The sequence below is a fragment of the Melanerpes formicivorus genome, unplaced genomic scaffold (assembly GCF_026170545.1).
Source record: "Melanerpes formicivorus ecotype bairdi unplaced genomic scaffold, bMelFor1.0.p_v2 SCAF_7, whole genome shotgun sequence".
Taxonomy (NCBI): Eukaryota; Metazoa; Chordata; class Aves; order Piciformes; family Picidae; genus Melanerpes; species Melanerpes formicivorus.
Window position 1 is genome coordinate 22,466,270 of NW_027142359.1, and position 21,991 is coordinate 22,488,260.

Consider the following 21,991-nt stretch of genomic DNA (forward strand, 5'->3'; position numbering starts at 1 on the left):
CTCTGTTTTATTGTCAAGCATAATTGAGAATTCTTTTAAACAGGGTGGCGCAAATTTAATGTTATCTATGCCAAAGGAATGGTTCTGAGAGGCAAGTTGGGTGTTTGGAGTAGAGATCAAAGTATAATCACTGTCCTGACACAACAGTGTTCTATCTTATAAGAGTAAGGGTTAAAAAATGTTAATTTAAAATGTACCTGCAAGAACAGTGACTGTCTGGAAATAGTAATACAGTGAGGACAAAAAGGAGAGCGGGGGAAAGCAGAAGGCATTTCTTTTGCAAATACTAAGAAAGATTCTTTTCTCCCTGGTCACTTTCTTGCCTAAATGTTTCCATTCTCTTGATGGGCTAAACCTAACCTTCAGTCATTCACTAACTAGTTCTCCTTCACACTCAAACTGCATAATACATGTGAGGAGGCGATGTTTAAGAATTCCTGGTGAACATCTGATCATTCCACGTGAGAAAACTGTGCCAATGAATGACACCAATGGGCTGACAGCTGCCTGAATTTCTCATTTCTCTTAAATCATAATTTGAAGTGGATTTAAAACCCTGACTGGAAAAATACAATAAAAATAATTAAATGAGTAAGACTGTTCCTTGAGCAGCTGTGCTAACCTAACAGCTCACTGCTGCTCCAATATCTCACCCCTCCAACTCCCTTTTATGCAGTGCTGTCCCCTGTCCTTGGTGTGGCTGATTAAAACCAACCAAACAAAAAGATGTGGGTGGATTTCCCACACCCTCCTGTTAGTCTCTTGCTAAGTTAATGAGTTAAATCCTCTCAGAGGATCCAGTGAGCGCAAGCAGATTGTGTGAGAGGCTTCCCCAATTCCCCAAAAAGAACTGTTCTGTGAGCTTGTTGTGTTTGGTGGAACTGGCTCTTCACACATCACTCTTCTCAGTGTAGCAGCTCCCTGACTTTAGAAGCTGAGTCTCTGTGACACAAACATGTTTGCTACCTGCTGGCCATGGTGATTTTGGAGCCTTGTAGGCTGGATATTGGCTCACATCAGCAACCATTTCAGAAGGCAGGGGCTGCAGTATCACCCTGGCACTGAGGTAAAGGCAGTCAACAATTCCCACCTTCCACGTGTAGATCCAAGGGTTTGTAGCAGAGGCACTTAGAAGAGTAATAACTACATGGAAACTATCTTCTCAAAACTAGTGAAAGGAGAAGAAAAGAGCTCTGTGGTGTTGCCTTGATGAATAAGCACAGTTATATTCAGAAAGAAGGAGAAGAGCCAGGCTGCGGGATTAAATCAGGCAAGGTGAAATCCTCCCTGCTGACTATACATGCTGTTGGGAAGCTGAGCTTCCTGTGAGAAAACAAACCTGGGCTTTAATTAGCCCTTTCAGCAGTCTGTGACAGAGCTACATCTACAGGCGTCCCAGACCCACCGATCTGTCAGGGAGAGCTGGCTCTGTGTTTAGCTTTTCAGCAGGAAACCTCTTGAAAGTCTCACTGAAACAGTTATTTTCATGTGGCACTGGAGCAGCAAGCATAGCTCCTAAGTCTGGAGTGATTCATCTGTTTCTTTCCCTGAGTCAGTATTAAACTGTCCACATCAAACTTACACTAAAAATAATTTAAATTTTTTTTTTAATATTTGTGGAACTAAATCTTTTTTAATATGGTTGGGAATGCACTGGTCTGAAATAAAGCTTTTACTGTGATTAGAGACAAACCTCCAAATGATATTTTTAGTACAAGTGGTTTATCTTGCTGGATTCAAACCTGTTCCTGAGATGCCCAATACAGGGCGGGGGGAAGGGGGGGGGCTTGTTTTGGTTTGTTTTTCACTTTAAAATGAAGTTGTTTTTACTTTGATTGTAACACTTTACAGGGTAAATGAAGCAAGGCTGATTTAGTTACATGGTACATCTGTGAACTAGTCTTGTATTATCTTTGTGAATCAAACATAGTATTCTCAAGTAATAGGACTTATTTCACTTAGTTTAACAAATTCTAAATGTACCCAGAGAGAATTAAAAGCAATTAAATAGACAATACCACCTAGTGTTGTTAATCCAGGAAACTGCAAAATCCCTGAGGTTTAGATGCAGTCAGGTTGAGTAAAACCAGTCTCAGGAAAGGGAGGCAGCCATGTAATGAGTGCTGCCAGCTGGCAAACACATACTGCCCATTAATTAGTATCTTGCTTGCTTCAGCTATGTTAGTTTGCCTACACAGGTAAGCATTGTTTATGCCTTGTTGGATGTTTTAAAGGACTCCTCTTGGCTGGCCCTTGAAATGCCTTGTAAGATTTAAGCTTTCATCTGTGCCGTTGTGTTAAAAGCAACTGAAAACCAGCCATTTGCAAGAGGAGAGGAGACAGAGAGGCAAGAGGTGAGGATTCAGTCCCTTGACAATGCATGAAGTATACCATTGATTGCAGAGTCACAACAGCACTTACTGACTGAATGTGGCAGTTTAGGAGTAGAGAAAAATTGGAGTTTACTGGGCCTGAACTATCCACACTTGGAAGATAGGTAAGTCATGATTTCAGCATGAGGTAAAGGTAGGGCTGTTCCCTTCCTTTGAGTAAGCAGTTGTAGCAAAATCTGTGAAGCTGCTTGTACGTGTGGGAGACTGACACCTTTTCTTTCGATTTACTACTAGGCTCAGGGATAATCAGCAGACTTCTGCATAATCTTACATACCTTTGGCACAGAGGATGGGGCCAGCCTCTTCTCAGTGGTCCCCAGTGACAGGACAAGAGGTAACGGGCATAAACTTGAACATAGGAAGTTATATCTAAATGTGAGAGGAAACTTCTTTACTTTGAGGGTGGCAGAGCACTGGAACAGGCTGCCCAGAAAGGTGGTGGAGTCTGTCTCTGGAGACTTTCAAGACCTGCCTGGACATGCTGCTGTGTGATCTGCTTCAGGTGATTCTGTTCTGGCAGAGGGGTTGGACTCCAATGATCTTCAGAGGTCCCTTCCAACCCCTACCATTCTGTGATGGAAAACAGAAACACTCCTCTTAAAATACAGGTTTTCTTCCAACTGTTAGAGAGAAACATGCTAGAGAGAACAGTGCATGCTCGAGATAAACTCTTAGTAGATGTTGCTGTGGGAATGACAATGAAGATGAGGGCAGAGATGTTCCCCTGCAGCCTGAGGGATTGTTCTGGCTGACAAGTACACCTTGGTACAGCAGAACCCTGGGGAATGTGTTGTGCAAACAGCCGGCTGCATGAGGGCAGTGAGTATACACTGTGCCAGGCATCATCTTGAAAACAGAGAGACTTGAAGTAAATAAATTTTCATCCTACTAATAACCTACTGGGAGCTGTCCCACTACTTCCTTCCAAGTAATAATACTAGTGGGAAGCAATGAAGTACTCCAGTTTGCGCCTTGCAAGTTAGGCTAAGTATGCATCTGAGCAGCCTTTAAGACTGGGCTAATCCATGGATGGGTTTAGGGAAACTGGAATCATTTGCAGCTGGATAAATACTATTTAGCATTGGATCAAGATCCTATCTCTCCCAAGTCAGAAATCTGAATAATTTATTTCAGGATCATGACTAATACATACAGGTTAACCCACCAGGAATACAGGGCTCCCCTGTTTCTCCTGGATTACAGCTGCTTTGGTACTGAATGTATTTCAAGCTAGTTTTACCTGGAAATTACTAAAAGATATGGGTAGAGGCCTAGGACATTACTTCCTCTGATGTTCTTATTCAGTGAGACTTGCTTTTATTTAACCTGTAAAGGAATCTGTATGTATCTTTGAAAAAAATAGATAGATAGATAGATGTAATAATATATAGGAAACTGAACCAGAAGGGATTATACATCAAAATACACCAAAAGGATTTGGTGTCATAAACTATGTCTGTGTTTTTCTATTACCAGAACCTTGGGCTGTACTAATTTCCTTTTGGTTTCTCTTATTTATAGATTTTATATAATACATGGATGGCACTAACAATGCAAACAAGAGCAGATGTTCTCAGATTTTTCACCAACTCCCCATCCCCATGCCCCTCTTTCCCATAATCCCTGGGTTTGCACTGCTACTGATACCATACTCAAAAGCTGTGTCAGGAACTCTCTTAAGCTTTGGGAACTGTTGCTTACCCATGGAAGGAGAATCTTTGGTTTCTCCGGAATGGGAAATTATGAATGCAGAAAAGGATCTAACCAAGCATGATCCAGATCTCTGTGTCTGCTGTTGAAGGCAGATGGACTTCAGGGCACTGGAAATGGCAGCTTCAAAACTCTGACTCCACCACAATCAAGCTGTCCAGGCTTGGAGTTACATTTGTTACCTGGGTGTGCCCCAAGTCCTAAAGAGTGAGGAAACAAGAGCCTCATAGTACTATCAGCCTTTGAAGTGAGAACAATGCGGTACTGCCAGTACTCGTGTAACAAACCCATGTATTATATAAAGTAGAATATGAAAATTGAAGTGTAATGCTCATTCTTCAAAGTCCAATTCCATGTACATGGTCACAGCCAATGGTGACTTTTTTAACTGTTACGGAGTTGTTTGGATCAGTACCTTGTTATTGTGTGAACGATGCCTTGTCAAATAAATGGAAATGCAAACAAAATCAGAGTTAGGTGCTTGTTTTCATAAGCCATTTACTTAGGAAACAGCTTAAATGTGTTTGCAGCAATAACCAGCTACTGTGTCAGGGTATCCAGCTGGGCATTTTCTAGCAGCAGGACACAGTGACTCAGCAGACTACATGGCTACTTCCAATCCTTTCATTAGGAGAATGTACACATTCACTAAGGGGTAGCCTGTCCCACATGAGTCTGACAGACTGGCATTGTCACCCTGGTCTCTGCTCCACATGCTAACCTGAGGTTCCCAGCACAGAGACCATAAGGGTAAATGGGCTTTTCCTAAAGTGGGTTGATATACAGCAGTGGGGAATAGGGGTGATTGCTAAGATCTTCATGCTTTGCTGGAGCACACAGGAGAAACAGGCAAATGAGCCATGAGGCAGCACAAACTGAAGGAGGCAACATAGGGAACAAGAGACAGCAAGAAACAGAAAACTCAACCCATGACACTGACTCTTAGCAGTAAGAATGGCTGAGCAAGAACAGGACAATGTGGAATTACAGCAGTCAGAAGTATCCAAATGCTTTATAAAGTAATTTTCCCGCATGAGCAATTGCTCTAGGATTTCTATTTTATTAACCAAGATGACAAGGCATTGTTCCCAACAACTGGAAAAGCACACAGCACGTCAGGGGGAAGATACTAAGGCAGAGGTAGAAAAGCTGAAGGTTAAATTTACCAGACCTAACATTTTGTATTGATTTACTTCCACATAACTATTCAAAGACACTTTGTCATCAGTTGCTATCAATGCCTGCAGACAGAAGTAGAAGGAATGGCCATGATGTGCTAGATAAAGAAGCCACATCCTTTCAAAGCCCTCTCAGATGCCCTGAGACCCCCTGTCTCTAGTGCTAATGAGGACTGAAGAGCATTCTACGCTGTATTTAGTCTGCCAGACAGACTAGACCAGGAGCTTCCAGCTGGGTTTCAGTACTCCTACTAACTCTAAACTAGCTGCTTTCTCCTTTCCCAGTACAGGAGCTGTTCTGGTTCTTATCCCCTGAGAGGAGGCTTGCCACTTGGATCCTTAGAAGAGAGCCTGACAAAGCCATATTTTCTTTTTCTGTGCACTCTTACGTTTCCAGTCAGGGGAGCATAAAGCATCCAGATGCAGCTTAATGCAGAGGAACTTTTTTTCCTTACATTTCAAGAGAGACAATGCTTTCACATAGAAGCTGCCACTCAAATGGAAGTGCCATGGGCATGGAAATGCTGTGGCTTAAAATAAAAAGGCAAGAAAAATATTAAATTACAGGCTCAGTTACAAATACATTTGTGTATTAGTGAAAGCATTTCTCTTCAAGACAGAAGTTAAATTACAAAGCAATCCCAATCTAAATTCTAAAACTCTGAGCACATCCTAATAGAAGACCACAACTGAGAGTGAAGAAACTCAAAAGATTAGTAACTAAGAGGAAAAAAAACCCCACCACAACCACAGAAAGTTTTTTCTTGTCTCAGTGGCTGCTCAACATAAAGATCACAGGGAGACAATTAATGAATAAGCAACTGCCCTTAACTAATTAAATAAACATGCCACAAAAGTAAATTGCAGCTGACCATATTGGTTTTTTACAGGTAAAATCAACTAGCCCAGCTTCAAATGCTGTTTCTGAATATGGACAGGCTTAAGCTTAGTCCTGTGAAAATCAGACATAACCACAGGGTTATTTACGTAGATCTTTCCTGACCCTTTTTCAAACCACAGACCTTCAATTGCTGGACCAGAGAGTTGTAATGAACACTTCAGTATGTCTGTTAAAAATGCTTTGTGGAATGAAGAACTGAAACAATTCTATTATTACTTTGAAACACTCCAGTATATGAAAACTGATTTTGAGTTTACAAAGAGTGTTAAAAAAATGTTTGACCTTGGCTCTGCTGTGTCAGAATGGAACACAGGCGTGAACATTCTGATCTACCTCCACATTTCTCAAGCTCTCTGCTTGACTCCCTTATCATTGCCACTTAGAAGTTCACATGGATTTTATTTATTAATGCATATTCCCTCCTATTGTTTGGTGTAAAAATGCATTGTGAGCAAAAGAACTTTTTATTCTTGAAACCAACAACGAAAACATCCTTGGAACTGGCTTGATGGCCGCACCCAAAGAGTGGCTGTCAATGGCTCCATGTCCCAGTGGAGGCCAGTGACAAGCGGAGTCCCTCAGGGATCAGTCCTGGGACCTGTCTTATTCAACATCTTTGTGGGTGACATGGACAGTGGCATTGAGTGCACCCTCAGCAAGTTTGCTGATGACACCAAGCTGTGTGGTGCAGCAGACAGGCTGGAGGGAAGGGAGGCCATCCAGAGGGACCTTGACAGGCTGGAGAGGTGGGCACAAGCCAACCTCATGAAGTTCAATAAGAGCAAGTGCAGGGTCCTGCATCTGGGTCGAGGCAATCCCAGGCACAAATCCAGGCTGGGCAGTGACTGGCTGGAAAGTAGCCCTGAGGAGAGAGACTTGGGGGTGCTGGTGGACAAAAAGCTCAACATGAGCTCTCAGTGTGCACTTGCAGCAGCCCACAAAGCCAATCAGATCCTGGGCTGCATCAGGAGAAGTGTGGCCAGCAGGTCGAGGGAGGTGATCCTCCCCCTCTACTCAGCCCTGGTGAGACCCCACCTGGAGTACTGTGTCCAGTTCTGGAGCCCCTATTACAAGAGGGATGTGGAGGTGCTGGAGCGTGTCCAGAGAAGGGCCACAAGGATGATCAGAGGGCTGGAGCACCTCTCCTATGAGGACAGACTGAAGGAGTTGGGGCTGTTCAGTCTGGAGAAGAGAAGGCTCCGAGGTGACCTAATTGTGGCCTTCCAGTATCTGAAGGGGGCCTACAGGAAGGCTGGGGAAGGACTTCTCAGGATCTCAGGTAGTGATAGGACTAGGGGGAATGGAATGAAGCTGGAGGTGGGGAGATTCAGGCTGGATGTGAGGAGGAGGTTCTTCACCATGAGAGTGGTGAGACCCTGGAATGGGTTGTCCAGGGAGGTGGTCGAGGCCCGATCCCTGGGGGTGTTTAAGAGCAGGCTGGATGAGGCTCTGTCCGGCCTGATCTAGTGTGGGGTGTCCCTGCCCATGGCAGGGGGGTTGGAACTAGATGATCCTTGTGGTCCTTCCAACCCTGAATGATACTATGAAACTATGAAACTATAAATTCACCTTCAGTCTGTTTTTCCCCCTCTGTACCTCTATAAGACAAATAAACCAACCAACCCCCCAAGCAAGCAAACAAAACCACACCACCACCCCCCCCAAAAATAAACAAACCCCAACAACAACACCACACCACACACACAAAGAAAACCAACCCCAAGACCAAATCCAAACAAAACCAATAAACAAACCCAAAACACAACTCTCTTTACAGATTAATTCATTCCTGGATGTCCACTTAGAAAAGAAAAATAATCTCTAAGCCCATGGATCAGCAAAGGAGCTGTCAGTCCTCACTGTGGTAAAAAGGACGTTACAAGCAGCACCCTCGTCTAGGGAAAGCCTAGGTGTGAAATCCTGAGGGGCTCTATCCCGTCTTGGCTTCCACTGTTTGTACGGCCAGAATCACAGAACTGTTTTGGATGGAAGAGATCTTCAAGCTCGTCAAGTCCCAACTGTTAACCCAGCACTGCCAGGTCACCACTACGCCATGTCCCTCAGCGCTGCATCTACGCAGCTTTGAAAGCCCTCCAGGGATGGGGACTCCACCACTGCCCCGGGCAGCCTGTGCCAGAGCTTCACAACCCCTTTTTGGGAAAAAAAACAAACACAAAGTGTTCTTCATGTCCAACCTAAACCTGCCCCGGTGTATCTTGAGACCATTTCCTCTTGTCCTGTCACTTGTTCCTGGGGAGAACAGATCAACCCCTACCTCACCACAACCTGCTTTCAGGCCGTTGCAGAGAGCCAGGTCTCCCCTCAGCCTCCCTTTCTCCAGGCTGAACACCCTCATACCCTCTTTCTCTCTCCTCGCACAACATTGCCGTTGGCTTTTTTCCCCAAACTGTTTAATCCGAATACCCGACTGAGACCTGAGCATAAGGGACCTTTTGGGGGGTTCAGTACGTTTGTTTTACTTCATGTATTACAAAACAGCAGTGTGAAACCCTTCACTGTACTTTATGTCGTGTACAAGTGCAAGCGAAGTAGAAGAAATTTCCAGTCTCTGCTAAAAGAATCCTGACTGCGGCAGCACAGGAGGACAGCTCCCAGCGGCTGCCGAACCGCGGCCTCAGAACTCGCGCCTCAGAACCCAGCTCCCTCAGGGCGGCAGCTAAGGCCACGCGCCGCGCCGCGGAGGCGGGAAGCTCGCGACCCTGCCCTGCCCTACCCCGCCCCACAACTCGGCCGGTGAGTGGCAGGGGGGGAGGGCCTGGCCAGGCTTGTTCCGCTCCCCCAGCGGAACGGGCGGTGCCGGCGCCGTCGCCATCGCGTCACGTCACTTCGGTGCTCTGTGGGCGGGGCGGGAGGCCGGAAGGTTCCAGAGGGGCCGCGGGAGCCGCTGTCGGCGGGCGACATGGCCTCGGCGTGGGAGGAGGTGAGGCGGTTTCATTCCCACCCCCCCCCGCCCCGTTCTGCTCCTGGGGGGTCTGAGTGGGAACGGGGTGCAGCCCGCGGGCCCGGCCCCAGCCCCAGATGGGCCTTGCGGTATGAGGGGCAGCGGCCTGGCCGTAGCTGGGAGGCGTGGGGGCTGGGAGGCGTGGGGGCGGGCAGCCTGCGTGCCCGGGGGGCAGCCGGGAGCCCTCGTCTTGGGTGTTGGCTGGGGGCTGTTGGGGATGTCTCCCAGAAGTGGTGCAGGGCGCTTTTAGCGTAATCCAGCCTCTGGAGGAGCCGTGCCCCTTGTCGAGCTTTTATCGCCTTCTCTTGTACTTGAATTGATGAAAGCATAAACCTTGAAGTATATTGGCTTAGCAGTAGTGTTGTGAGCTCTAGACGAGCGGTTGGACTTCATGATCTTAAAGGTCTTTTCCAACCTCAGCAGTTCTGTGTTTCTATATGCTGGTTAAAGGGTATAATACTGTCTCGGGAGTGAGGAACTCATGGCATCACGCTTCACAGTGGGTGTACGGAGAAAAGAAAGTACCGACTGGATGAACCTTGAACTACTACATGTGGGAAACGTGGAAGTGTCATAACTGGAAGAGCTTAGCTGTGAAACTTGCACAGAAAGAACTGTGTTTAACACATATCTGTGGTCTTGTGTTCTTGAAACAGTTGCAGAAAGATTTGGAAGAGGTTAAAGAACTGCTTACGAAAGCCACGAGGAAGCGAGTTCGTGATGTCCTGATGACAGAGAAACACAAGCTAGAGCTAGAAATCAAGAATCAGCCTCCACTGAAGCCAAAAGATGTGACAGAGGAAGAAAAGTTGTCACTGGGAGGGTACACGGTGAAAATAAACAATTATGGTAGGATTACTTTTCTGAGTGTTTACCAGCCCTTAGGCATCTCTCTGAAAAGATGGCAGGGTGGCCTTCGTGTGAGTTACAGCTGCTATTTAGCATTACAGAGTAGAAGACTTCTTAAGTGTTTATTTCATACTGGAGACATCACTTTCAAAGCTACTGTGTTCTTACTGTGCCATCCCAACCACAACATGTATTGTGGTTGGGTGACAGTACTGGTGGGATGCACTGATGATCTCTGCTGTACCAACTAGTATTTTTCCATTGCCTAGTGCTTAGCAGGGATGGAAGGGTGAGATTTGCCTTCTCTGCTTGCCATGTGGGTGAAAGGAGAGGGAATTGCTCAAGATGCTTGTTGTATGGGGAGCAGGGGGAAAAGTGGGTCCAGGAAATTGCAGCAAAAGCAGTTACCTCCGATTCCCCCTGCACAGACAGAGTTGCTCTCCTTTTACCCTCTTTGATACATGTTTTTTTTCTCAGAAGTTGAATTAGGGAGCAGGGATATGTGTGAGGACCTCCTTTTGCTCTCAAGGTATTCCTGAACCATTCAGGTCTTTCCTTTATATCTCTGAAGATCATTTCAATAAGGCAGGGTTCCTAGCCAATCCTAGGGGACTTGACAGGGGAAGTTGGAATAGAATGTGTGAAGTTAATGGAGGAAAAGTAGAACTTAATATCTTCTTTTCACTTGCAGGTTGGGATCAGTCAGATAAGTTTGTTAAGATTTACATTTCTTTAAATGGAGTCCAGAAGCTTCCATCTGAGAATGTGCAGGTGAATTTCACAGAGAGGTGAGTTCATCTTCTTGCACCACACCACAGGGGAGAGCATGGGTGAAAAACGCTCTTGGAAACACAAGAATGTGTTACGTTCTGTTCTGTACCAGCCCTTATTCCCTCATAGTCCCTCTTTTCTTTTATTAAACTTGAGTGATAGTGGCTTTTAGTAGCACTTCACACATACCCTTAAATATAGCTCTTAGAGAGTATCAGGGTGTTTTCATTTTACAAATGCTTGTTGCACCTCATCAAACTTGACAGGATGTATATAGTGTTCACCCTCTTAACTGATGGTGGTAGAACTGAAGTGTACATTAAGTAAATCTGCCTTTCTAAGGTTGTAGGAGATAGTGAAGTAGAAAGAGATCTTGGTTTGTTGTTGGATAGGTTCTTTGAAGTCCTCTAATATGAAGGATTTGAGAGCTTCAGGAAGAAATTAGTTCAAGCCTGTTGATGCGCTTTACCAAGAAATATGCCTACTAAAGGGCTTTCAGACATTGGTTTTGGTGTCAAGGCACAATGGTCTTAAAATGATTGAAATATTTTTACCCTTCTTCCTCCATTTTATGGTTTCAGGTCATTTGATCTGCTAGTGAAGAATCTGAATGGGAAGAACTACACCATGACCTTCAACAACCTCATGAAACCCATCTCTGTGGAAGGCAGCTCTAGGAAGGTCAGTGCACCTCAGCTGTTAGGGAGCTTTAGGTCCCTCACAAAGTACCATGCTCATTGCCTGACTAGTTCAGGAGACTTGGCACTAGTCTTCAGTCCCTCCCATCTGTCTGTAGAGTCTCTTCACTGTGAACATGACTCTTGCTAACCTGTAGTTCTCATAACTATGGAATTATTCTCTGGAATCCTTGGGCTTCTGTTTCACATGATCATGTCTGGTTTTGTTGTTTTGTTTTTTGTAATAGCTCTGACAGGATTTTGGTAATAATTAAACAGAAAATTCCACTAAGCGCTCATTTAGCATCCTTGTGCTTCTAAATACCTCTGAGAAATTCTTGGCAGTTTTAAAGTCTGAGAGACTTGTCAGAAGACCAAAATCTTGGGAAGTTAAATCACCATAATACCCAGGGCAGAGTCTGAAGCCTCCTTTGCCTTCAGAAGGATGTGTTGCTCCAGAGTTGAGTGCTAGTAACACTTTACTGCTGGTGGTAGCATCCGTACTGTGCTACTCACAGCACCATTCCGAGCCTAGGGATGTCTTGGGTACCTTGTGTGTATTCTGTGCAGTCATGCACTGCCCTTAGTGACATCAGATGTGAGGAAATGATGGTTCAATTTGAAATTGCCCTAAAACTAGGACAGTGTGAAAATAAACCAACTGAAATAATCGAGGGTGATGCTCTGGTGATTTTTGACCCAGCATAAAAGCAAGCAGTGGTCACGTACTTGCTAAGCTATAAGCTCCAGCAGACTCTGGTGTGCTGTAGCGTGCAGGAGTGCTTTGCAAAATTTAGGTCAGGGCTGCAATTAAACAGGGCTTTGCTTGTAACTTGGAAACACATTCCAGGATTAGGCAACGCCATAAAACTAGTTTCATCTTCTTGGAGAACTAAATTGGGAGATCCTCTACCTGAACATGGTATTCTTGGAGAAGCCTAGTAAATACAGCCACCCTGTACCTAACAGTGCTTCTAGCATCTTGGGAATCACCAAATGGTGTTTCTGCAGTGGTGTATGTTCTTCTGTACTGGTACTGTAGTTCTGTACTAGTTTTGTGTTAATGCCACCATTTAAGATGTCCACAGTGTGGTTAATAAATTGTACTCAGGTACGTTCATTTCTATATGCTACATAATAGCCTGTAGCTGAGGATATGTCAGTATAGGAAGAGGTTTGTGTTCTTGGCTGACTGTATTCATTGTGGCTGTGACTAGTATGCCTTTGTGAAGTATTTAATGCATGCCTTGCTGTTCTCCATACAGATAAAGACAGACATGATCCTTGTGATGTGTAGGAAGAAGCGGGAGGAAAAATGGGACTGTCTCACTCAAGTGGAAAAAGAAAGCAAAGAGAAAGAGTAAGTGTCTCTTCAGCCCTCTGTCTCGTTTTCCATTCCTTTTTCTCCATGTTGTGTTAAGACTGCCAGGAAGGCAGCTCCGTAATGCACTGGCTGTGAGTTGCTATTCTGGGGGACAAGCCCCTAAGACATTTGAGAATCACAAGGTTGGGATTTCTTTTGGTGCTAGGAGGGCTGGCAATAGAGGAGATACATTTTGAGTAGCTCTTTGCCACTCTTCTACTGTTTTCTTGCTGCTGCTGAAGGCTGCATCACAGGAAATAGGATAAACAAGACCTACTGTGACAGTGCCAAACCAATTAGAGATTCATTTCTATTTTGATGGCTGCATTCCTTGCAAAAACTGCTCTAATGAAGTTGACTTTTTGTAGGTTATTTTATATAGCAATACATATAGATGCCTTGCAGCTATGCTGCTGACATTGTTGTGTCAGCTGTGCGTGAAGCATCTGTGCAAAAATCCCAGCATCCTTAGGGCAAAACAGGTCTTTGCTTACCTAGATCATTATACAAAGTCTTGAGCTAATTTGTATCCCTTCAGGTGCTTGGGAGCAATCCTGCAAGCAGCTGAGGCACTGGACACATAAGGGTGGTAAATTACAGCAGGAAACACTTGAGGACAAGAGATATTTGTCGTACATACATAGTATATCATAATTTTATGTTCCTTCACAGTGCACACACTTGTATCCAGAAGTGGTGCATACCTACCTCTAAGCAGGACACTGCTGATTTTTCTCAAGTGCTGTGCCTGCCAACAGCTATTAGTTTTGTTTATAAGATGACTTGCTAAAAGTGATTAGTCCTAACTAACTGTACTAACCAGTATGACAAAATGAGCCACTTCGGAAATACACTTCATGATGGGGTCTGAGAGTGGTGCCTCATGCTTGGGGAACTTGCTCCCTCTGCTGATCTGTTTCGATCTACTTGTTTTTCAGATAACCCACAGCTTTACTAGGAACTACCTAGAGGATTTTAGAAGCAGAATTCTGAGAGGCAGTTTTGCTAGAGAGGGAATTGTGTAGTCTGGTGATGTGGGGTGTGTCATACCCAGGCACTTACTGTGCGGGTTGTCATGTGAATTCTTAAACTGAGAATACTGCTTTGAAATGGAAGGTGTTAAAAATGAGTTTCTAAACCTTGGGAGATATTCAGAAAATTGGGAAGCAGAAAAAGCATTTTAGGTTGTGAATGTGGCCACTTCAGAGAGCTCAGTGTGACTGTCTTTTTTTTATTCACTCGTAAGAGCAGAGAGAGATATTGGCATATTCTGTGTCCTTTCTATTACACTCCTGCTTCCTAAAATAAGTTATGGGTGGTGCTTCTAGGGCCATGTGTAGTGCAGAATGCTGCCCGTTGTCCTTAGTGGGACAGCTCTAGGTACACTACTCAAATTGCACTTAGTTTAAGGGTACTCTGTAGGATTCTCTCTGCTCAGGAGCCGAGACTGCTAGGTAACACAATTAGTGTTTGATTTTTTTGGTTGGTTTTCTTCCTTCTTGCTCCAAATTGCTGGATATACCTGATCTTCCTTCTATGTATCCATCTTGCAGGAAGGCTTCCTATGACACTTCAGATCCTAGTGAGGGGCTTATGAACCTTTTAAAGAAGATGTATGCAGAAGGGGACGATGAAATAAAGCGCACCATCAACAAGGCCTGGGTTGAAAGCAGAGAAAAGCAATTTAAAGGGGACATACCAATGGATATTTAAAAGTACTCTAAAGGCCGCCTTAATACTGATCTTCCATGTGAGACATGCTCTGCTGCAAAGATCATTGTTTACACAACCTTCTTCCAAGCAAAGACAGTCATTTTCCATTTCAGGTTGGAGAAAATATTTAAATAAAATAGCTTATAAAGCATTTCCTTCAGTCAAGTGGCTCACCATTTCCTGAAGAGTGGAGCATAGGTATATCCTTACTCCTTCCTGAAAAAGCATCTCAGATGAATTGAAACTGAGAACAGAATGTAAAAGGAAAGGAATCCCAAACCAGGAGGGGTCAAGGCCCCTCTGTTTCAAGGAATAGCTGTATTCAACTGGTTGCTGGGGCTGATGTCATGCTCACTATGTGGGGTGTGGTTTTTGATTTGATGTGGGAAAACAGGGTTGAAGCATGTCAGAGAAATGCTGAACAAAGCAGAACCACTATCTCATGCACTGAAGAGTTGAGCAGAAACGGTATGGTGTTAATCCCATGGTATCAAAATTTAATGGTTACTCTCAGAAATTAATTACTGGATGTTTAACCTCTTACATATTTCGGAAACACATCTTTAGTGCCCATGCTGTGACCTCCTTTGGGGTGTCTTTGAGGTGGCATGTCACAGGAGGACAGTCAGATTACCCTGGCTCTAAGCAGTGTATGAAGAGACAAACTACTTCTTCCTATCAAGAGTTTTACACTAAGAAGTGTATTGAGATAGCACATACTCCAAAATTTACTCTGCTGGGAGTGATGGGCTGCTGTTTGTTTGCTGCCAGTGTGGCTTCCAACACATGGTCTGTTTATTGCAGGCTTTCAGCCCCAATGCTAGGGAGGGAATGGAGCAGCCATTCCCCCTTGTGTGCCCTGCTTTGAAGAATAGAGGGCAAACATGAGCTTAGCAGCAAGCCCGTTACTGTTTCCTTCTTGCTTCCTTCTTGTGTCTCCCAAGGACAGAGTTGTTTGATGTTACTTTACAAATTAAGGAAGCCATTACTCTCTTGTTATAGTCTGGGCTAGGACTTGTTACCATTCTTAGAGCATTGGACTAAGCACTGCACTACAGGAGAGAAATACTAGCACGCTGTAGTTTCTCATAGGTCCTCTCTCCACTTTGCTTGTTAATATAAATGTATTAAGTTTGTATAGCAAAAGTGTCTAAATTTAAGGCCATGTTTTATTCTCACTTCATGCTCACCCTTGTTCATGGCAGGAGACCACTTTGCCCTGTTGTACATTTATGCTTTTACCCCAATGACCACAGTGAACTTACCATATGGTGGCAAAAAAACTGCTTTAACAAGCCTTGTGCTGTATGTCTTTATTTCTCATGCTGCCCAGATCACAAACCTCAGCTTTGTTCTGCAACCATCACGTTGTGACTTTTTTCCCCTCAAACTGAAACTGCCTCTCATACAGATCACTTCAGTGCAATTATGCTGCTGCAAGCCAGAATCACCAAGGATTCTCATCCTTCCCTTCTTGGTCCAATACCAATGCAGGACTCTCAGACGGAAATCTTGCTTTAATTACTCAAACACACCAAGTGGGCCTGGTTTGTGTGTTCTACCTGAATGTGGGTCTACCACATCGCCCTCTGAATCCCAGACATCTGAGCATGGTCAGCAAAATGGCGGAAAACGATTCTGCTGAGCCTCCAACGCCGCCTCACCCCGCGCGGGCGGGAAGTCAGGACACACCGATTCCGGATCCTCACAGGGCAGCTGTCCCGGGGCAAGGCAGCAATCTCCTTATCAGCCACTTCCTAAAACACAAGACCATAGCATAAGAGTTTATCTGGGTTCCCCAGGATTTTGAGGGAGGATTAGTGCCAGACCACACAATCTACTTGTGGAGTAGGTACTACCACAAGATTCTCTACCATCTCACCAATATGCTTTGCTACTTCATAAGGAACTTTGGCCCGTCTTCCTCACTTGACTCTTTCTGGGCATCCTAACACACAGGCCCCAGACTTAACCTTATTACACAGACTGAACAATCTCAAGCCAGTAACTGTAGTTAGAAACTCAAACTCTGCTTGTCTCTGTGTGGTGGCAGAATGGGTTAGTCCTTTAAGAGACATGAAATTTAAGCATATGACAAGCTGAATAACCTCAAGCCATTAATTATAGTTAGTCAAAATACATTCATCTTTCTCCTTGCTGCAGAGTGGGCTAATACATGAAGACAAGCTGAACTTAAGGAGGGTCTATGTAGAAAAAAGGAGCTCAACTGTATTCAGGGAGCATCAGGTAGCAGCAATTGAAATGTCAGAACAAGAAGTTGGGTCAGCAAGGAAATGCAGCCCAAAGGAAGAGTCTAGGTAAGCATCCCTAACTGCAGCATTCTTTGTATGCTGTTTTCTGAAGGATGGAAGGGCTCAAAGAATTCTGTGTTGAGTCACAGCAGGAAGTCACAGCTGGAGGTAAAAGGAGGTCTGCACAAAAACTATGTTGCCAGGGTGCTGCAAAGCAATTGTATAAGGCTGTCTTCTAAAGGGGTGTTTGACTTCAAAGGAAGGCAGCAGCAATGTGACTTTCAACTACAGTGACAGCAAGGTCAGTAGGGCTTCTTATCTTCAGAGTATGTTTCAGTTACTGGGTTTGTCTAGTTGTGCATCTTACCTGTTGTCTCTAGCTCTGCCTATACCTAGTACAGGAAAACACTTGCAGAATTTTTGTGACCCACTTAATTCCTAGGATTTTACTCAGAAAGTAGCCTGTGCTTCACACTTTAAAACTTCAAATTTGGAGCCCAAATACCATTTTCTGGGGAAGGATACAATTATTTTCCTGGAGTAGTATTCTTCATTCTAATCTCTGCTATGACTTAGTGACTTCAGTAGGTTACAAAAGCAGCTGAGGAGTATCAAAAGCAAGGCCAGTTGCAGCCTTTTTACATTGTTGTTCTTCTGGATTTTTTGTTTGTTTTGTCTTGTAAGGACATCCGACACCGACTAGACTTGCCAAGAGAATAGTAAAGTCAACGTATAAAAGCAGATTCATACTTTCTCTCTCATGTTTAAGCATGAAAAGATCTCACCACTACTAGGTATGGCAAAATCAAATAGGTGCAGGAGCATTCCTGATACCTGCAAATATTTTTTCATGCATAAAAAGGCAGGCTGAGAGCAGGGTAGTGAAGATGTGCATTTTTAAGAACAGATCTAGTGCCCATATCCGACACAGCTTCTCTATGCTTGTATAGCTCAGGAAAGAAGTAAAATTAAGCATTTCTAATTGAATAAAATGTTGGGGTTGCTGGATCAAACTCCCAGGGTTTTTAAGGAAAAAAAAATCTGACGTTTATTGAGGAAACTATAAAAGTAACCATATGATATTCTGTACTATCAGAAATAAAGAAAATAGCTTTCTCAGTCTGTTAGTGACAACTCTGAGAGGATAAAATGAGACCTCAGCATATGCAGTGTTACTTACACTGTTTACATGAAAAGCATTGGTTTAAGTACCACAGAACCTGATACAGCAACCTCTAGTCAATTGAATACACTACTGTAAACACCCCTAAAAGGCAGAGGCTCTGAAGATACTGGGGTGCTAGCAGTAACTACACAATACAGATTCTGTGCTCATGAGTTAGGGAAATGCAAGCACTTATAACCTGGCATGGCCACTTGGACATGTAAAACAGCCACTGTAGCCCAGCACCTATCACAGTGGTAAAAGCCATGCATGGGCTCCTGTCTGAGTCACCACTGCAGGGCGGCTGGCCAGTACCTGGAGCTCCTTGGGAAGGATGGTGTTCTTCCGGATGGCATTGATCCGCAGCCTCTGGTCTGCGTACTCGTAGGCCAGCTTCCTTCTCTTGACATCCCGCAGCATCCTCCAGTCCACATAGTGGCCCCGCACTTGCCTTATGCAGAATGAGGGGAGAACCTGAATAAAACAATTAAGTCTGTAATACCCACTTCTTGTACCTACAATTTGCCCAAGTATGAATCTCTTCTGTAATGGTCTCATCAGACTTTTCATCTTTCCTAACATCCAACCTAAACCTCCTCTGGTGCAATTTGGAGCAATTTACTCTTGTCCTATCACTTGATTCTAGGGAGAGACCAACCTCCACCTCACTACGAGCTCCTTTCAGATAGCTGTCAAGAGCAAGAAGGTCTCCCCCTCATCCTCCACTTCTCCAGCTCCCTCAGCCACTCCTCCTAACATTTGTCCTCCAGGCCCTTCACCAGCTTCGCAGCGCAGCTCCTGCCTGAGAAACCTAAGGTGTGACCCAGTCTAGTCCCCAGAAGCCAGCAAGACCTTTAGGCTACTTGAGCCGCAAACAACCGGAAGCTACACCCGCCCCCGTCCCGCCGCGGGGGCTCAGGGGACGGCTGGTCTGACGCAGAGCCGAGCACCCCGCCGCTCCCCGCCGTCTGATAAGCCCCACAGCCCCAGCGATGGGCCCTGCTCACTCCTCGGTTCCTCAGCCGAGCGGGACACGGCCCCGAAGGAGAACAGGGTAGGGAAGGCGCCAGGCTAACCTGCTGAGCGGCCCGCAGCGCCCAGCTCAAAGCGACGGCCGCCATCTCGTCGGTGCGCAGCGGCAGAGCCGCGCATGCGCCCGAGCCTGGCGGGAAGACGGGACGGCCGCGGGGCTGCGAGTCCCGGGTAGGGCTTCGGTGTCCGCCTGTACCCGCCTGCCATTAAACTATTTGCCAGTGCCTCTGCGGTTGGAAAGAAAGGAAGTCGCTGCAGAGGGCTGTGGTGTATACCCCGCTGGTGCTGCCAGCCTTGCCGGCGCTGTCCGCCGTCAGGGGGAGCTGGCAACTTCCAGAGAAACCTGCGGATTTGACTCTGGGTGGACCGAAAGGAGCCCCGGTTGGAGAGGAAAGTCTGTAAAAATGTCAGGGGAAGGAGTCCCACCAAGGAAAAGGCGGTGCAGGAGCATCACACCGCGCCGCAGGGTCCAGAACAGCACGTTTGTGCTGCGCGCCTGTGGTTGCCTGTGCTGGGTGATCTGGCAGCTGCTTTCCTAAATCACAGAAGCACACAATTGTTTGGAAAAGATCTCTAAGATACTCGATTCCAACCATCGACCCAACACCACCATGGCCATTCAACCACGGCCCGAAGTGCCATTGCCACACGTCTCTTGATCACCTTCAGGGACGGGGACTCCACTACCTCCCTGGGTAACTTAGTCCCAATGCCTTACCACTCATCCACTAAAGGATTTTTTCCTAATTTCTTAAGAGATTGCTTTCTTGTCACCTGCGACTATTCCTGAGTTTATATTAGCGCTTTGCATTTTTTTCAGCTCATGAATTTTGGACAAGTTACAGCATTTTATGGATAAAATGAAAGAATTCTAAGCCTGAACAGTGTAAAATACATGGAAAATTCTGCTGCTTCAGTTCTTAGCTGCCCTGGTGTTTGGTGAGAGAAGCTGACCTGTTCCACTGTCTGCCAATTCACTGAGGCAGTGTATAAAATAAGTCTATGCCCTGATTCAGGGAGAACAGCCATTAAGTTCTTGATGTTGAATTAATAATTTTGATTAATTTTCCATTCATATCAGCTTGTTAGCCATGTCCAAAAAAAAACCTGTGTGTAGGACCTAGATTCTCTCACAGTTTGTCATGAGGGAACTGAGGTTGTTCAGCCTGGAGAAAAAGAGGCTGAGGGGAAACCTTCTCATTCTCTACAACTCCCTGAAAGGAGGTCAGAGCCAGGTGGGGCTTCGGGGGCTTCTTCCAAGTCACAAACAATAGGATAAGAGGAAACAGTCTTGAATTGTACTGGGGAGGTTTAGGTTGGACATTAGGAACTATTTCTTCCCCAAAAGGGTTGTCAAGCCCTGGGACAGGCTGCCCAGGGCAATGCTAGAGTCCCCATCCCTGGAGGGATTAATAGCTGTGTAGATGCAGTGCTGGGGAACATAGTTTAGTGGTGACTTGGCATTGCTTTTGTTATCCACGTTGAAGTTAGCAGCCACAGCTTCCACAGTTAATTTACCCACCTAGGCTGATGGTGATTAGTTAAATAATTTTTGGTGCTGATTAAGTGGTTAATTCATAGAATCACAGAATTGTCAGGGTTGGAAAGGACCTCAAAGATACCTAGTTCGAACCCCCCCTGCCATGGGCAGGGACACCTCACACTAGATTGGGTTGCCCAGGGCCCCATCCAGCCTGTCCATAAAACCCTCCAGGGATAGGTCGTCTACCACCTCTCTGGGCAAGCTGTTCCAGTGTTTCATCACCTTCATAGTAAAGAATGTTTTCCTAACATCCAATCCACTTTAGTTTTGCTCCATTCCTCCTAGTCCTATCACTATGCAACATTCTAAAAAATTCCTCACCAGCTTTCTTGTGGGCCCTCTTGATTCTCCACAGCCTGTTCAGGTTCCTGCTGCCCAGGTGTTAACTACTCTGATGTGTCAAGTTGAAACCACTAATACCAGAGCATGAAACTGGCATGGATGGACAGCTGTTTTCAATTCTTGCTTTAGATGGGCTCCTGAGCTAGAGAGATGAGACACTTTTCACTGGTTCTATTTCCCATCTTTCTGCTCCTTTCATGCTCTTAGAAACAAAAAAACCTGTAAACTTATGAGGGGGTCTGGTTATGGAGGGAAACTGCAGCAGAAGGAAGGGATCAGCCTACACAACCTATAACTCTTCTGTGAGCATTCTGTTCAAAATTCATGCTGTCCATGACCACACTTTGCAGTGATGTGGTGTGTTGACACAAGACTGGGCTGGGAGGAGGCTTCTGGTGTTTGCAGGGAGACAATTTCAAGCTTTGTTCCTGGTGTTATTGTTTGTAACTTGCTGTTTTTTCATCTTTCCAGCTCATGAAAGCTGTCTGTAGAGCATCAGCAGAGCAAATTAAGTAGGGAACTGGAGGTGAGCAAAGGGGATTTGGATGTGAGAGCATACATTAATTTCTACAATATTGTTTTTCCACTTCCTCTTGGTCTCTCTGTGTTTGCTGAACTGTTCAGGCATGGCTGAATCCCTCCCTCCCTCAGCAGCATCACCTGTGTAACCAGCACTTTCCCAGCTGTGGAGATGGGACCCTGTACATTACCTTGCAGCATTCTCTTTCACCACTTCTAACAGAGTTGTCCAGGATGGGAGCTTTGGGGCTTACAGCTTTAAAAAATACAAACTGAGAAAGAAAATGCAGAGCTCTGTTGGGAGTTAGCAGTGTTCAGTGCAGTAAGCACACTGTATTCAACTTCACTTGACTGAGACTGGCAAAGGCCAATGATGTATGTTGTTAAGGGAAGTCATTGTGCCCCTGTACTCTGCATTGGTTAGGCTGCACCTTGAGTACTGTGTCCAGTTCTGGGCCCCTCAGTTTAAGAAGGACATCGAGACACTTGAACATGCCCTATGAGGAGAGGCTGAGGGAGCTGGGATTGTTTAGCCTGGAGAAGAGGAGGCTCAGGGGAGACCTCATTGCTCTCTACAACTACCTGAAGGGTGGTTGTAGCCAGGAAGGGGTTGGTCTGTTC

The 21,991-nt window shown here is 45.3% G+C and overlaps 2 protein-coding genes across 2 annotated transcripts; one reads left to right on the forward strand and one right to left on the reverse strand.

Annotated features, from left to right (window-relative positions):
• Positions 1-9,018: 9,018 nt before the first annotated feature.
• CACYBP (calcyclin binding protein) lies at positions 9,019-14,677 on the forward strand. Its single transcript, XM_068141372.1, has 6 exons — positions 9,019-9,123; positions 9,801-9,993; positions 10,685-10,781; positions 11,346-11,445; positions 12,707-12,801; positions 14,358-14,677. The coding sequence occupies exons 1-6, from the start codon at positions 9,103-9,105 to the stop codon at positions 14,515-14,517; spliced, it is 666 nt and encodes a 221-aa protein (XP_067997473.1). The 5' UTR covers positions 9,019-9,102; the 3' UTR covers positions 14,518-14,677.
• A 1,138-nt stretch (positions 14,678-15,815) lies between these two features.
• On the reverse strand, positions 15,816-19,097 carry MRPS14 (mitochondrial ribosomal protein S14). The gene is made up of 3 exons (XM_068141373.1): positions 19,011-19,097; positions 18,250-18,408; positions 15,816-16,274 (listed from the first exon to the last, which is right to left on the reverse strand). Exons 1-3 carry the CDS (start codon positions 19,053-19,055, stop codon positions 16,092-16,094), a joined length of 387 nt encoding a protein of 128 aa, XP_067997474.1. The 5' UTR covers positions 19,056-19,097; the 3' UTR covers positions 15,816-16,091.
• Positions 19,098-21,991: the final 2,894 nt, after the last annotated feature.

Excerpts from the sequence above, each read along its gene's own strand:
- CACYBP (XM_068141372.1), top strand. The coding sequence starts at position 9,103 with ATGGCCTCGGCGTGGGAGGAG. Across the intron at positions 9,124-9,800 it reads TGGCCTCGGCGTGGGAGGAG|TTGCAGAAAGATTTGGAAGA; the intron begins GTGAGGCGGTTT and ends TTCTTGAAACAG. Across the intron at positions 11,446-12,706 it reads TGGAAGGCAGCTCTAGGAAG|ATAAAGACAGACATGATCCT; the intron begins GTCAGTGCACCT and ends TTCTCCATACAG.
- MRPS14 (XM_068141373.1), bottom strand. The coding sequence starts at position 19,055 with ATGGCGGCCGTCGCTTTGAGCTGGGCGCTGCGGGCCGCTCAGCAG. Across the intron at positions 18,409-19,010 it reads CGCTGCGGGCCGCTCAGCAG|GTTCTCCCCTCATTCTGCAT; the intron begins GTTAGCCTGGCG and ends TGTTTTATTCAG. Across the intron at positions 16,275-18,249 it reads TCCTTCCCAAGGAGCTCCAG|GAAGTGGCTGATAAGGAGAT; the intron begins GTACTGGCCAGC and ends CTTGTGTTTTAG.